The sequence below is a fragment of the Budorcas taxicolor genome, chromosome 4 (genome assembly GCF_023091745.1).
Source record: "Budorcas taxicolor isolate Tak-1 chromosome 4, Takin1.1, whole genome shotgun sequence".
Lineage (NCBI taxonomy): Eukaryota > Metazoa > Chordata > Mammalia > Artiodactyla > Bovidae > Budorcas > Budorcas taxicolor.
This window is the reverse complement of record NC_068913.1, coordinates 63,913,176-63,926,591: the sequence shown is the minus strand read 5'-3', so window position 1 is coordinate 63,926,591 and position 13,416 is coordinate 63,913,176. Positions and strand designations below refer to the sequence as shown.

General features: G+C 43.4%; 1 protein-coding gene across 1 annotated transcript in view; it reads right to left on the bottom strand.

Moving 5' to 3' along the window:
* Positions 1–12,995, bottom strand: part of DPY19L1 (dpy-19 like C-mannosyltransferase 1) — a 92,721-nt gene extending 79,726 nt beyond the window's left edge. The window contains exon 1 of the mRNA XM_052638883.1: positions 12,698–12,995. Coding sequence (XP_052494843.1) covers positions 12,698–12,995 — 298 coding nt within the window. The remainder of the gene's footprint in view (positions 1–12,697) is intronic.
* Between the last annotated feature and the right edge of the window lie 421 nt (positions 12,996–13,416).

Sequence of the window (13,416 nt, the reverse complement as noted above, 5' to 3'; positions counted from 1 at the left end):
AGGGAAGTTAAAATGGAGGATATCTTGTTCAGGCTTCAGAAGCAGGAGAGCAGGTCTCTGATCTGCTTCTAACCTGCTGGGCACTGCCTGGAATCCATGCCTGCCTGCAAGAACAGCAAGTCTGGAAGCACTTTAGGTAAGAAAGGGAGTAGGTCTTAGAATTTTCTTGAGCCCCTGATTGTCTGGCCAATCCCCTCTTCCCTGCTCCGTCTCTAAGATGTCTTGTGACTCACAAGATGAAACAAACGGCGTTGTAAAAGAGCTGCTTTTTTGTATGCAAACTAATGATGGTATCGGTTTGTGAGTCAGAATTATAGTGGGATCCCTCAAAGCTGCAATTTGAAGTCTCACCCGCAGTCTGGCCACTGCCTGGGACCTTTGCTCAGCTGGGACTCCAGATTGCTCTCATTCAGGACTCGCCAGCGCTGTTCAAGTCTGGATGTTGGTGATGTATTGTTGTTACACATGTATGTTTCACATATATGATAGTGAAGGACAGGGAAGTCTGGTGTGCTGCATTTCATGGGGTCTCAAAGAATCAGGCACAATAGCAACTAAACAACAATGCTATTACTTCTCTCCATTGTTTCTAATGTTTTTTCTTTTAATGAGTGAATGAGTGTATATTTAAATTAAGTCAAATAATCTATATAAGGTTGAAATTGTTTGTGTGTTTGTAAGGCACTCTTTCATTAATGAATCCTTCAAACCTAAAAGCGGAAGTAAAAACTTTCCACCGAAGTTACCTTTATCACAGTTCCCTATGCTAGAGTACTTGAGACTAAAATATAAGCCAGCATCTGCGCCTTTAAAGATAAAATCTTCGACAGATAAGATTTAGGTACATAAAATAACGAGAGAACATCCGCACCCAAGCAAATAGCACAAAGTCTATGAACTGTAAGAAATCTGAGATGGCAGATCAATAATGGCCACTCAGGGGAGGGTTTATTAAAGTGGGATTGGGTGGGCAGAAGTGAGGGGGAGAGGTTGGATTCAGGACACGATTACAACTTAGGTGAGGATTTATGTTGAGTAGCCAAGACAGCTACAGTAAAGCTGGATGTGGACTCTGATCCAACATAGCAAAAGAGTTCCCATCACTGATACTGATGATACAGAATACACAGGATACTCACAATAATGAGGTATCAACTGAAGGCTCGCTCACTATATATACAGTGTGTCTGGCTCTCAGAGCTCTATGAACACCAGTGGCGTAGGGAATGGGGGGGGTGGTATTGTCATAGCTACTCAACCAGTGGTACCAAGAATGGGAGCCAGCAGAGTACCCCCTGGGTGAGACCATTTACCCTCACACTCATGCCACACAAACATTATCATTTTTTACTGTGCGCCACGATGTACAAAAACAGGTTCAGCAGCACTTTCAGTCAGTAAATAAACAGAACAAGATTCAGAAAGAACATCATAAAGCAGCAACATAGCACAAAAGTGATCTAAACCCTGGGATTGCACTAGAATCATCAGTGTTGCTAAATAAAACTAGAGATGTCTGAGTATTAATCCAGGGCTTCTAAATCTGAAACTCCAGGTTTATTTTAATACTTAAATGATTCTAATATACAGTCAAGGTTAATTATCACTGGTACAGAAACGGCTGGAGCAAAATATTCATACTTGTTCACAAAATGTAAGCATTGGCTGCTTTGTATTCCACATGTTTTCTAGCAATAATTAGGTCACCTGGGAGCTTATCAGAAATTCAGACTCTCAGGTCCCATTCCAGATCCCCAGACCCCTGAGCTGATTTATAAACACTTCTAAGGGCAATATCTCAACACTGAGAGCACAATGAATCATCGCAGAGCTTTGGACATTGCTAGATCTGGTACTGGGGATGATTCTAACATGCAACCATGGATGAAAACACTGATGGCAGTGGAGCATGTTAAGACTGCATTCCTGAGCCCCCATTCTCAGAGATCCTGATGCAATAGATCTCACTTGGGGCTTGGAAAGCTACATTTTTAACAATTGTTATTATGAAAAGGGAAACATAAATTCAAAAGGTATTCTGAAGGAAAAACTGTCAAAATCCTGACAGCTGAGAATTAAGAAAGGAAAAGAATTAAAATTAAGAATCAAATTATTTTTTACATTCTTAAGAAGAAATATTCCTTGGATTTCATATGACTTATTTAGCCTCAGTCTCATTTTCATCAAATGTGAAATGAGGGTTTTTACTTGGTTATCTCTACTCCTAGCATTTAATAACTCTGCATAGCTACAACTGGGGACTTCCCTGGTGGCACAGTGGTAAAGAACCTGCCTTCCAATGCAGGAGACACAGGTTCAATCCTAGGTTGGGAAAATCCACTGAACAAGGAAATGTCAACCCACTCCAATATTCTTGCCTGGGAAATCCCATGGACAGAGGAGCCTGGTGGGCTAGAGTCCATGGGGTCGCAAAGAGTCGGACAAAACTTAGCGACTAAACAACAACAATAGCTACAACTATTAACACTAATAAGGACTTCAGATTCTCCAAAGGGCCTCCATGATTATTTTCTGTTTTCATTTTGGATATTTCTGCTCCCCAAACTAAAAGCCTTGGCAGGTTTGACCCTTTTTATTTGTTTTCTTGTTTCAGTAGGCAAAAAATGCACTCAATTGATTAATAAGACATTGACTCTCAAAGTGAGAAGCAGGATTATTTTAAAATTCAGTCATGACTGGAAGAAAACTATTTAGCTCCTAGATAAGATCAAGAATTCACAGTGGTCTATGTAATTATACTTGTAAGGTTGACTATAGTTAATTTGAATCTCCTCCATATATTTGACACTGAGCAAAATAGTATCTTACAACAGTTAGGGGAAAATTCAGAAATTTCAATTATCATGAATAAACCTAACTATTTATCAGTTGCAGTTCACTGAGCACTTTTAAAGATTAAGCAAAAAGACCCAGAATTCCTTTTGAGGCAAAAAATGGCTCTTATTTTCCCATGAGGCCCAACGTCACATGACTGGGATAAACCAAGGCTTCCAGGAAAGCCTGGGTTTCATGCCTCTGGTTTCCTTCTCGTTGGAAGCTCAAGTACAAAAAAATGCCAATAAGCAACACATTTAACCAAAAGGATGTACTGGCATAAAGAAGAAAACTCCTGAGAAATAATTTAAAAATCAAGGACAAAGGTTTACTTTGAGGTGAATGAAAACAGAACATGGAATGTAAATACCACCAGCCCCAAAGAGTATAAAAATTAGACTTCTAAACAGAGAATTATACAATGTAAATTTTCACACTTTAAAAATATATATGTATACACATACATTAAAGTGTGTTGCTCGCTCAGTTGTGTTTGACTCTTTGTGACCCCATGAAGCCCACCAGGCTCCACTGTCCATGGGATTCTCCAGGCAAGAATACTGGAGTCGGTAACCATTCCCTTCTCTGGGGGATCTTCCCAACCCAGTGATTGAACCTGGGGTCTCCGGCACTGCAGGCAGATTCTTTACTGTCTGAGCCACCGGGGAAGAAGCCAAATATTAAAAATATTTATGTATATACATATATTAAAGCAGGCAATACTTAATACAACTACCCAATACATGTGTTTTTAAAGCAATAAATTCTAGCTTCCTTTTAAAATCATATCTTCACCTAACATGGACAAAAATATTTCAGAAATCAAAGAGTAACATACATTAGCAATTTTAATAAAGTGACTTTCTCTTGACTGAAAAAAATGCATTTCAGGTTTTAAAGAACAAGTAGCCGGATAAAATATACACCTGAAATAATATGCTAGGCTCACTAAACGCTTCTGAGCAATCAGTGAAACTGTAAAGCTTCAGTAAATCTAACAACAAAAAAAATGTAGAAGCTGCATCTCTTCCCTAGAGAAAAAAAAAAAAAGATCCATATATATACACAGTACGCCCCCAGGCCCGTCATATGAAGCGAGAGATTTTCACCAGTTCATTAATCAATAAGCCATTTAAGCTTTAAGGTTATAGCTATGGATTCTCAAGGCTAAGTATTCTCTCCAAATTTCAAACTGCTCTTGGGTAGCACGTTTTGCTTATCTGTTAAACGATTAAGAAAACTATGACACTGATTTTTAATATTTTGCTCTTTTTTTAATGACAATCCCAACCAACCAATCAAAAACAATTCAAAATTTAGTAGTTTCCAAAAAAAAAAAAATAGTTATGCGAAGACAAAATGGAGGCTGACAGGTTGACCATAAGGATTTAACAAACAGAGCAATTCCCTAAGTGAGCATAAGCCACTAAAGTAGGACTCTTGCTAAAAATGTTATTACGTCTTGGAACATACAATCAGGTGTTGGGACTACTAAATATGTTCCCATTACAGTATCTTTGACAGTTGCCTTAGATTGTAGATCTGAAACCTACAATTTGACAGATGTATCAAACAAGTCAAGATAACTGTTGTTTAGTTGCTAAGTCACGTCTAACTCTTTGTGACCTCATGGACTGTAGCCCACAAGATGACTCTGTCCGTGGGATTTCCCAGCCAAGAATACGGGAATGGATTGCCATCTCCTTGTCCAGGGGATCTTCCTGACCCAGGAATCGAAGCTGAGACTCCTGCTTGGCAGGCAGATTCTTTACTACTGAGCCACCCGGGAAGCCCCAAGAAGCCAAGATACCTTACCTTTAATCTCCGACTTCCCTCAGTGAATTCACAAGAGATGTCAGGCCATTCACCTCTCTCACTTTAGTTTCCTCACATATAAAACTCCAGGAGTTAATTTTTAAGTTTTAGATTTTCATGAAACTTCCAAGGAGATCAAAGATGAGAGGAGGGAGAAATCAGGTCTTTTGTTAGGGACATTAAAATGGAGGAAGTCTTGCTCAGGCTTCAGGAGACCAGGCCTCTGACCTGCTTCTGACCTCCCTGGACACTGCCCAGATTCCATACCTGCCTGCAAGCACAGTTAAGTCAGAAAGCACTTTAGATAAGAAAGGGAGTAACTCTTGGAACTCTTGAGCCCCTGGAGGTCTGGCCAACCCATCACTGTCTAACGAAATCCTACAACTCACAAGGTAAAACAAACAGCATCAGTTCAGTTCAGTCGCTCAGTCGTGTCCGACTCTTTGCGACCCCATGAATCACAGCACGCCAAGCCTCCCTGTCCATCACCAACTCCCGGAGTTCACTCAGACTCACGCCCATTGAGTCAGTGATGCGATCCAGCCATCTCATCCTCTGTCGTCCCCTTTCCTCCTTCCCCCAATCCCTCCCAGCATCAGAATCTTTTCCAGTGAGTCAACTCTTCGCATGAGGTGGCCAAAGTACTGGAGTTTCAGCTTTAGCATCATTCCTTCCAAAGAAATCCCAGGGTTGATCTCCTTCAGAATGGACTGGTTGGATCCCCTTGCAGTCCAAGGGGCTCTCAAGAGTCTTCTCCAACACCACAGTTCAAAAGCATCAATTCTTTGGCGCTCAGCCTTCTTCACAGTCCAACTCTCACATCCATACATGACTACTAGAAAAACCATAGCCTTGACTAGACGGACCTTAGTCGGCAAAGTAATGTCTCTGCTTTTGAATATGCTATCTAGGTTGGTCATAACTTTTCTTCCACGGAGTAAGCGTCTTTTAATTTCATGGCTGCAGTCACCATCTGCAGTGATTTTGGAGCCCAAAAAATAAAGTCTGACACTGTTTCCCCATCTATTTCCCATGAAGAGATGGGACCGGGTGCCATGATCTTCGTTTTCTGAATGTTGAGTTTTAAGCCAACTTTTTCACTCTCCTCTCTCACTTTCATCAAGAGGCTTTTTAGTTCCTCTTCACTTTCTGCCATAAGGGTGGTGTCATCTGCATATCTGAGGTTATTGATATTTCTCCTGGCAATCTTGATTCCAGCTTGTGTTTCTTCCAGTCCAGTGTTTCTCATGATGTACTCTGCATAGAAGTTAAATAAGCAGGGTGACAATATACAGCCTTGATGTACTCCTTTTCCTATTTGGAACCAGTCTGTTGTTCCACGTCCAGTTCTAACTGTTGCTTCCTGACCTGCATACAGATTTCTCAAGAGGCAGGTTAGGTGGTCTTTTATTCCCATCTCTTTCAGAATTTTCCACAGTTGATTGTGATCCACACAGTCAAAGGCTTTGGCATAGTCAATAAAGCAGAAATAGATGTTTTTCTGGAACTCTCTTGCTTTTTCCATGATCCAGCCGATGTTGGCAATTTGATCTCTGGTTCCTCTACCTTTTCTAAAACCAGCTTGAACATCAGGAAGTTCACAGTTCACGTATTGCTGAAGCCTGGCTTGGAGAATTTTGAGCATTACTTTACTAGCATGTGAGATGAGTGCAATTGTGCGGTAGTTTGAGCTTCTTTGGCATAGCCTTTCTTTGGGATTGGAATGAAAACTGACCTTTTCCAGTCCTGTGGCCACTGCTGAGTTTTCCAAATTTGCTGGTATATTGAGTGCAGCACTTTCACAGCATCATCTTTCAGGATTTGAAACAGCTCAACTGGAATTCCATCACCTCCACTAGCTTTGTTCGTAATGATGCTTTCTAAGGCCCACTTGACTTCACATTCCAGGATGTCTGGCTCTAGATGAGTGATCACACCATCGTGATTATCCAGGTTGTGAAGATCTTTTTTGTATAGATCTTCTGTGTTATTCTTGCCACCTCTTCTTAATATCTTCTGCTTCTGTTAGGTCCAGACCATTTCTGTCCTTTATCAAGCCTATCTTTGCATGAAATGTTCCCTTGGTATCTCTAATTTTCTTGAAGAGATCTATAGTCCTTCCCATTCTGTTGTTTTCCTCTATTTCTTTGCATTGATCGCTGAAGAAGGCTTTCTTATCTCTTCTTGCTATTCTCTGAAACTCTGCATTCAGATGCTTATATCTTTCCTTTTCTCCTTTGCTTTTCGCTTCTCTTCTTTTCACAGCTATTTGTAAGGCCTCCCCAGACAGCCATTTTGCTTTTTTGCATTTCTTTTCCATGGGGATGGTCTTGATCCCTGTCTCCTGTACAATGTCATGAACCTCATTCCATAGTTCATCAGGCACTCTATCTATCAGATCTAGGCCCTTAAATCTATTTCTCACTTCCACTGTATAATCATAAGGGATTTGATTTAGGTCATACCTGAATGGTCTAGCAGTTTTCCCTACTTTCTTCAATTTGAGTCTGAATTTGGTAATAAGGAGTTCATGATCTGAGCCACAGTCAACAAACAAACAGCATGGTAAAAGTTAAACCAGAGCTGCATTTTTCAATGAAATCAGTTTGCAGCCTGAGATTATAAGCAGGAGCTCCCAAAGCTGCAATCTGAAGTCTCATTGGTGGAGTGGACACTGCCTGGGACCTTTTCCCAACTGGGACTCCAGATTGCTGTCATTTGGGACTTCCTAGCACTGTTCAAGTCTGGGTGTAGGTTGGCCAAATTTGGTGAGGTATACGCTGTTACTTCTTTCTATTATTTCTATTTTTCTTTTAATGATTATAGATTTAAATTAAGTCAAATAATCTTCTATTAAAAAATTGAAACTTTTTTTTGTGAGTAACGAGTGGTTTCTTTCATTAACAAATCCTTTGAATCTAATATGAAAGTAAAATTTTGGCAAAACGGTCTTATTTTAAAAAAAACAACAAACTTTTAACATACTAGAAAACAGTAGCACTCTGCTAGTTATGTAAGCACTTTATGATTAGTATGAAAACATGGGGAAAAGAGTCTGAGCTGCGGCATCTGCAGCACAACACAAAGCAGTGGTTGCTGTTAGGAAGTAACAGGAAAACACAATGCAGAGCAGTAGCTTATTAGGCAAACTGGAGTTGGTGGGAAAATAAGCATAAATCCTCATTCTTCTCAATCGAAACAAGATTCTCAAATTAAAAGTCTGTCAAGGTGGCAAGTTTTCCTAAGTTACTGGCCAAGTGATTTATAAACTTCATTTTAAGATATAGTTGGTGCTACTGTAAACTAGAAGATAAACCCTTGGTCACTACAATGAATCACTCAGAATTTCTGTGACTGATTTTGGTGACTATGCTACTGGTTAACATTTGCTGCTATGATTAAAATTATAAAATGCCATCCAAGAATCAACTACATGTAGTGAAAGTACTGAAAAACACACTTGATAATTTGTTACTTTGGAAAGGAAGTCAAATATGAGGAAATATGTCAGGCAAACATGAAGATAAACGAGCTCTTAAACGCACTTACGAGGGGAGTGGGGGAGACAGTAATAATGCTAAGAAAATAAAAATTAGTATTAAAGCAAAAATAAAAGTTACAATAGTTGTAGATTTATGCACTCTAAAAATTAATTCTTCTGGTTTTTAAACTTGTTCCTGCTCAAGGACTGCTTTTTATAGGATTAACCATAATGTTTATAAGTAGTGTTTAAGAGCATGAACTCTGGAGCCATACTGCTTGGGTTCAAGTCTTGACCTTTCCACATTCTAGGGGTGACCTTGGGCAAGTTATTTAACATCTGTGTGCCGCACATTCCCCATTTGGTAACATGGGTATGACAATCAGTGCAATGGTAAGGACTGAGTTAGTAGTAAAATGAGTTTGAGATAAGTCAGTTAATCTAAAGTAGCTGGAACTATGCCTGGTACACGGGGAACCGCACATATGCAGAAATGCTATCATCAATTTCCAAGAATTTAGTATCACCCATTTGCTGAAGACTCCCTATTTTAGGTTCCCATTCAGCCCTTTTATGTCTCTCACCTACTTGACATTTGTACTTGGGACTTCTCACAAAGCTCTCAAAGGTAACATGTCCAAGATAGAATGAATTCTTGACCTTCTCCCTTAAATCTATGCCCTCACCACATCCCTAGTCTTCACCATCTCCATGAATCTCCAGTTAATACAACAGACATATCAGATGATAAATGGCAGCCCACAGTCCATGTTGGGAAAACAATAGAAATTAAAAGAAACCTTGGCAAACTTTGTTGTCTGTGTCCACGTTTAAAAGAACGGAGGGGCAGTTATACTAGTTCCAGGGGACTACTGCCAAATAGGAATGTCAGCTCTGTGATAAGGGATATAGATACTCAGATGCTCAGTCATGCCCGACTCTTTTGGACCCCATGGACCACAGTCCACCAGGCTTCTCTGTCCAAGCAAGCCTGTGATGAGGGACAGACTGTTCCTAAAGGGAAGCAGAACATCAGATTTTAAAGCTACTGACACTTCCTTCCACGTCATCCCACCCGATTCTGATTTGTCTGACCTGTGGCTTAGCTATCAGGATTTTTTTTAAGTTTCCAGGTGACACTAGTATACAGCCAAGATTGAGAACTAGTCTAGTCCAGGCCTCCCATTTTAATATGTGTACAAACTGAGACTCAGAAAAGCTACATGCTTAGCTCAGGCACCAACAAGTTTGAAACAGGTACAGAATCAGCAAACAGTTCTTCCAAGGCTGTTTACAAACAGCATTTTTTGAAAAAGGACAGAACAGAAAATCAGGGTGTACTGTATATTACAGGGTGAGTATAGTACATGATCTTTTAACTTTAAATATTGTGTGCATACTGATCCTTAGTCTCCATTTCCCTTTTCAAATTCATTCTCCTCCCTTCTCTGCCTTGTTCCCAGCCCCAGGAAGCTGACTCTACACAATGATTCAGCTGGGCCTCTTGCCAAAGGTCAGCCAGTGAGAGGCACCAGTGGGAGATCAGAGGGTGGGCAGGAGTGTCTGGGATCCCTCCTCTTGGATGATCTTGCCCCCACTGCACAGCTTTCCCTGTGAGCTCCGGAGGGAGCCTCCTTTCCATTTCAGGTCCAGAAGTAGTAGCATCTTCCCACTGGTGACAATCCCTGGGTGCTTCAGTGTCCTTTGTGGGTTCCTTAAACCTGCTCATACTTCTGAAAACAGGCCACTTATTAAATCTGTTTCCTGCCAGGACATTGACATACACAAATAGTTTGACAGACAGACACATAAATGTACAGGGTTGGATTTTCACAATTGTGAGCAGGTTTAATGGAACTTATGTTGCTTACTGAAGGTCATATCAAAAAAGTTGGAGAAACACTCATGGTTTTTTTCTACTACACCACTGCCTCCCCTGGCTGATAAAGGGAGCTACTAGGTTGAAATTTCTAAAAATAAACATTTCAAAAACCTTCATGACTGTTACCATTACCATTCTTTATGACTGTAAACAGTGCCTAAAAGAAAGACATGTTTAATAAAACGGATTTTTTTTAACAGAGCTTATACTGCTGAACAGTGGAAAGGGCCACTTTGACAAGAAGTGAGTTTCCCACCACTGCTTTGCACATGTGGACGAAATGAGAGACTAGGAACGCCAAGTCATTCTCTCTTTAAAATGTGTGCTTCTATCAGGGAGAACCAAATGGTTAAAATTTCTTCCAAAACATAACTGAAGCAATTTTTGTCATAGCAAAATACTGTACTAAAAAACCACACCATGTCAGCTCAACTATCACTGATTTGTGGAGGGGAAAGAAGAGTGAAATGAGGCAGCTTTCAAAAATGTCCAAACCCTGCTCCTTTTCATAGGATCTGAAAGTACAGATCCACAGAAAGAACTAAAGATCCCAGGTCCAACTATTCTCCAGAATCATCTTTCAACCATCTCTCAGAAACATAAGCTGCCCTATGGCCTCATGTAAACAGCTATCAAGGACAGAAAGTCTCTAGACCTTGGTCTGGTCATCCAACCTCCATCCATCTGATGGCCGCACTGCCCAAATACATCCAAAACTGTGGGACCTTCACTATACCTCCTCCTAATACCCGAACTGCCACACTGCCACAGTAATATAAAATTGTACTTAGGTCTGAGCATTACTAGATCTAAATACCCATCCGATATAAGATTCAAAGGAAACGCAATTAGGAGCAAAGAAAATATGCACAAAAATGGCAACAGATATTCTATGGTTTGTTTGCATAACCTCCCTGAAGGAGTGATACCATTCCATATTTTGCTACAAAGTGGTTAATGTTTATAGCAGATAGTCCAGAAAAAAAAAAGCAATTTCATCCTGTTGTGCATTCGTGCTAAGTCACTTCAGTCCTGCCCGACTCTTTGGGACCCTAAGAACTGTGGCCCACCAGGTTCCTTTGTCCATGGGATTCTCCAGGCAAGAATACTAGAGTAGGTTGCCATTTCCTCCTCTAGGAGATCTTCCAGATCCAGAGACTGAATCCCACGTCTCCAGCGGCTCCTGCACTGCAGGCAGATTCTTCACCACTGAGCCACCAGGGAAGTCCCCTTTATCCTGTCACCAGATATCAAATCAGTATTATGCATGTGCTTTTATAATAGCAACTAAAACTTGTTAAATGCTTAGATACAAACTGTCTAGCCATGCTGTACCCCAGCTCCTTTGGGTTATGCTCCTCAGGACATGCCCTGGAGTAAGCAGGGCAGGTGATAATCCCGTGTCATAGAGAAGGCAACACTCACAAAGGAAATAACTTCAAACTTAAACCAAACTTAAACACCTTGAACTGGATCAGGAGCCTCTGTCTCATCCACTGTACCATGCTGCCTCCCCAAGGTGAATTTATCTAACCTGCACACTGACAAGATTTTTCATGCTCACTACTGAAAAAAGAGAAATATACTGAAAATACTGAATTTTTTAAGCTTGAATCTATCACAGAAAAAAAAAAAAAGTACCCCAATAGCAATATCAACCTACCTGCACCCATTAAAATGTGTGTGTGATGACTGTGGCTTTTTATAATTGAGTGGCTTCTAGTAATGCCTGTGATCTCAGGGGAGGCTGATATGCTATATTTTATTCCCTGATCTATACTGAACTCCAAATTCTTTGATATCACTAAGGGAATTAGAAAGGACAAAGAGTTAAATAATTCAGTAGCCAAAGTCCATTAATGACATTATATAGGAAAGGCAGAGTTACATCTTTTTACTAGCTGACTTAGAAAAATCAGGCCTATCATTCAAACTGCTATAACTTGCCTTATCAGAATGTCAATCAGGAAACAAAGGAAATCTGAAGTCGTTCCACAACACGTGAATGTTTCAACTTTATTTTTTTCAGCATATCATTACACATTATCCGTTCGGTCAACGCAGTGGATGGAGAGGAGAGCCGTCCATACCAATCATTGCTAGGTCAGCAGGGTCCCAGCTTGGGCGCCCCAAACACAACGCGACCTGAAAAGTACTTGCGGAGGGGAATCACAAAGTGCCATCGACGGTGTTTGCAGTCAAGACGAAAAAGGCACGCTAATATTTAACGATAAGTTTAGCAACTTTCTAGAACAGCGGACGAGCTTTTGCTTTGAGCTCAGCAGAATCGCTTCCAACCCAAAGCAAACCATCCTCCCGGACAGGGGCCGAGATAACGGGAAGGCGGCAGGTCCGCGCCAATCAACAGTGCCCGAGTCTGGTTAGCGCAGACCTGCCAGTTCGCAGCCAGGCCGGGCAGCTGTTGAGCTCGGGGCCATTTTTTTTTTTAAAGCAGAGACAGAGAGCAAGTAGGAAGGGAGAGAGGAAGGCTGAGCCTGAGGGAGGAGGAGTGAAAGAAGAGGTAAGGACGTCCCAGGAAAAGTCGAAGAGGGTTGCAAACTGGCGGGGACCGACCGGCGGAGCTCGGCGGCGCGGAAGCCGGAGGAGAGCGGAGAGAAAGGGTAGAGGGGGCCCGCGCCTCAAAGTTGCGCGTCCCGGCGGCGCCCGCGCGCTGGGCTGCTCACCTAGCAGGAGCGTGGTCCAGGTTCGGCCGCGCCCCGAGCGCCGCAGGCCCAGCGCCCCGCGCAGCCCGGCCGCCAAGCGCCCCCCGAGGCCGCCCCAGGCGGGTGGCGCGGCGGACTCGGCTCTGGGCCCCTTCTTGCCCGCGGCGCCCTTGCGCCGAGGGGACGGGGGCGCGCGCTCGGGCCCGGGCTCCCCGGCGCCGACATCTGGCGACCCCCTCAGCGGTGACTGCGAGGCGCGGGGCGGCTGGGGCGGCTTAGGGGCCGCCTCCCGGTGCTTGTTCCGCGCCTGCAGGACCATCTTGGCATAGTCGCGCCCGCTCGCTGCGCGCGCCCGGACGGCGGCCGGGAAACGCCGGGCTGGCGGGGCGGCCCCGGCGCCGCTCACTCTCCGGCAGGCGGGCGGGCGGAGGGCGGGCCGGTCCCTCCCCGCGAGAGGGGAGGCGGGGAGAGCTGCAAGGCCGGGCGGCGGCTGCCTGCTGGCGGTGCAGCCGGGAGGCGGCGCCGGACTCAAGCGCCTGCAGCCGTTGCCGCCGCTCCGGTTGTCACGGCGACCGCGGAACGCCGGGGGGCGGGGGCGGGGACACTGAGCGGCCGCGGCCCCGCTCCCGCCGCCCCACCGCGCCGGACGCGCGCTCCCGGCCGGCCAACGCGCACGCGCGGACTTCCGGCGGGGGCGGGGGCCAACCTGGGGCCGCCCCGCGACCCGTGCCCTGCTTCGG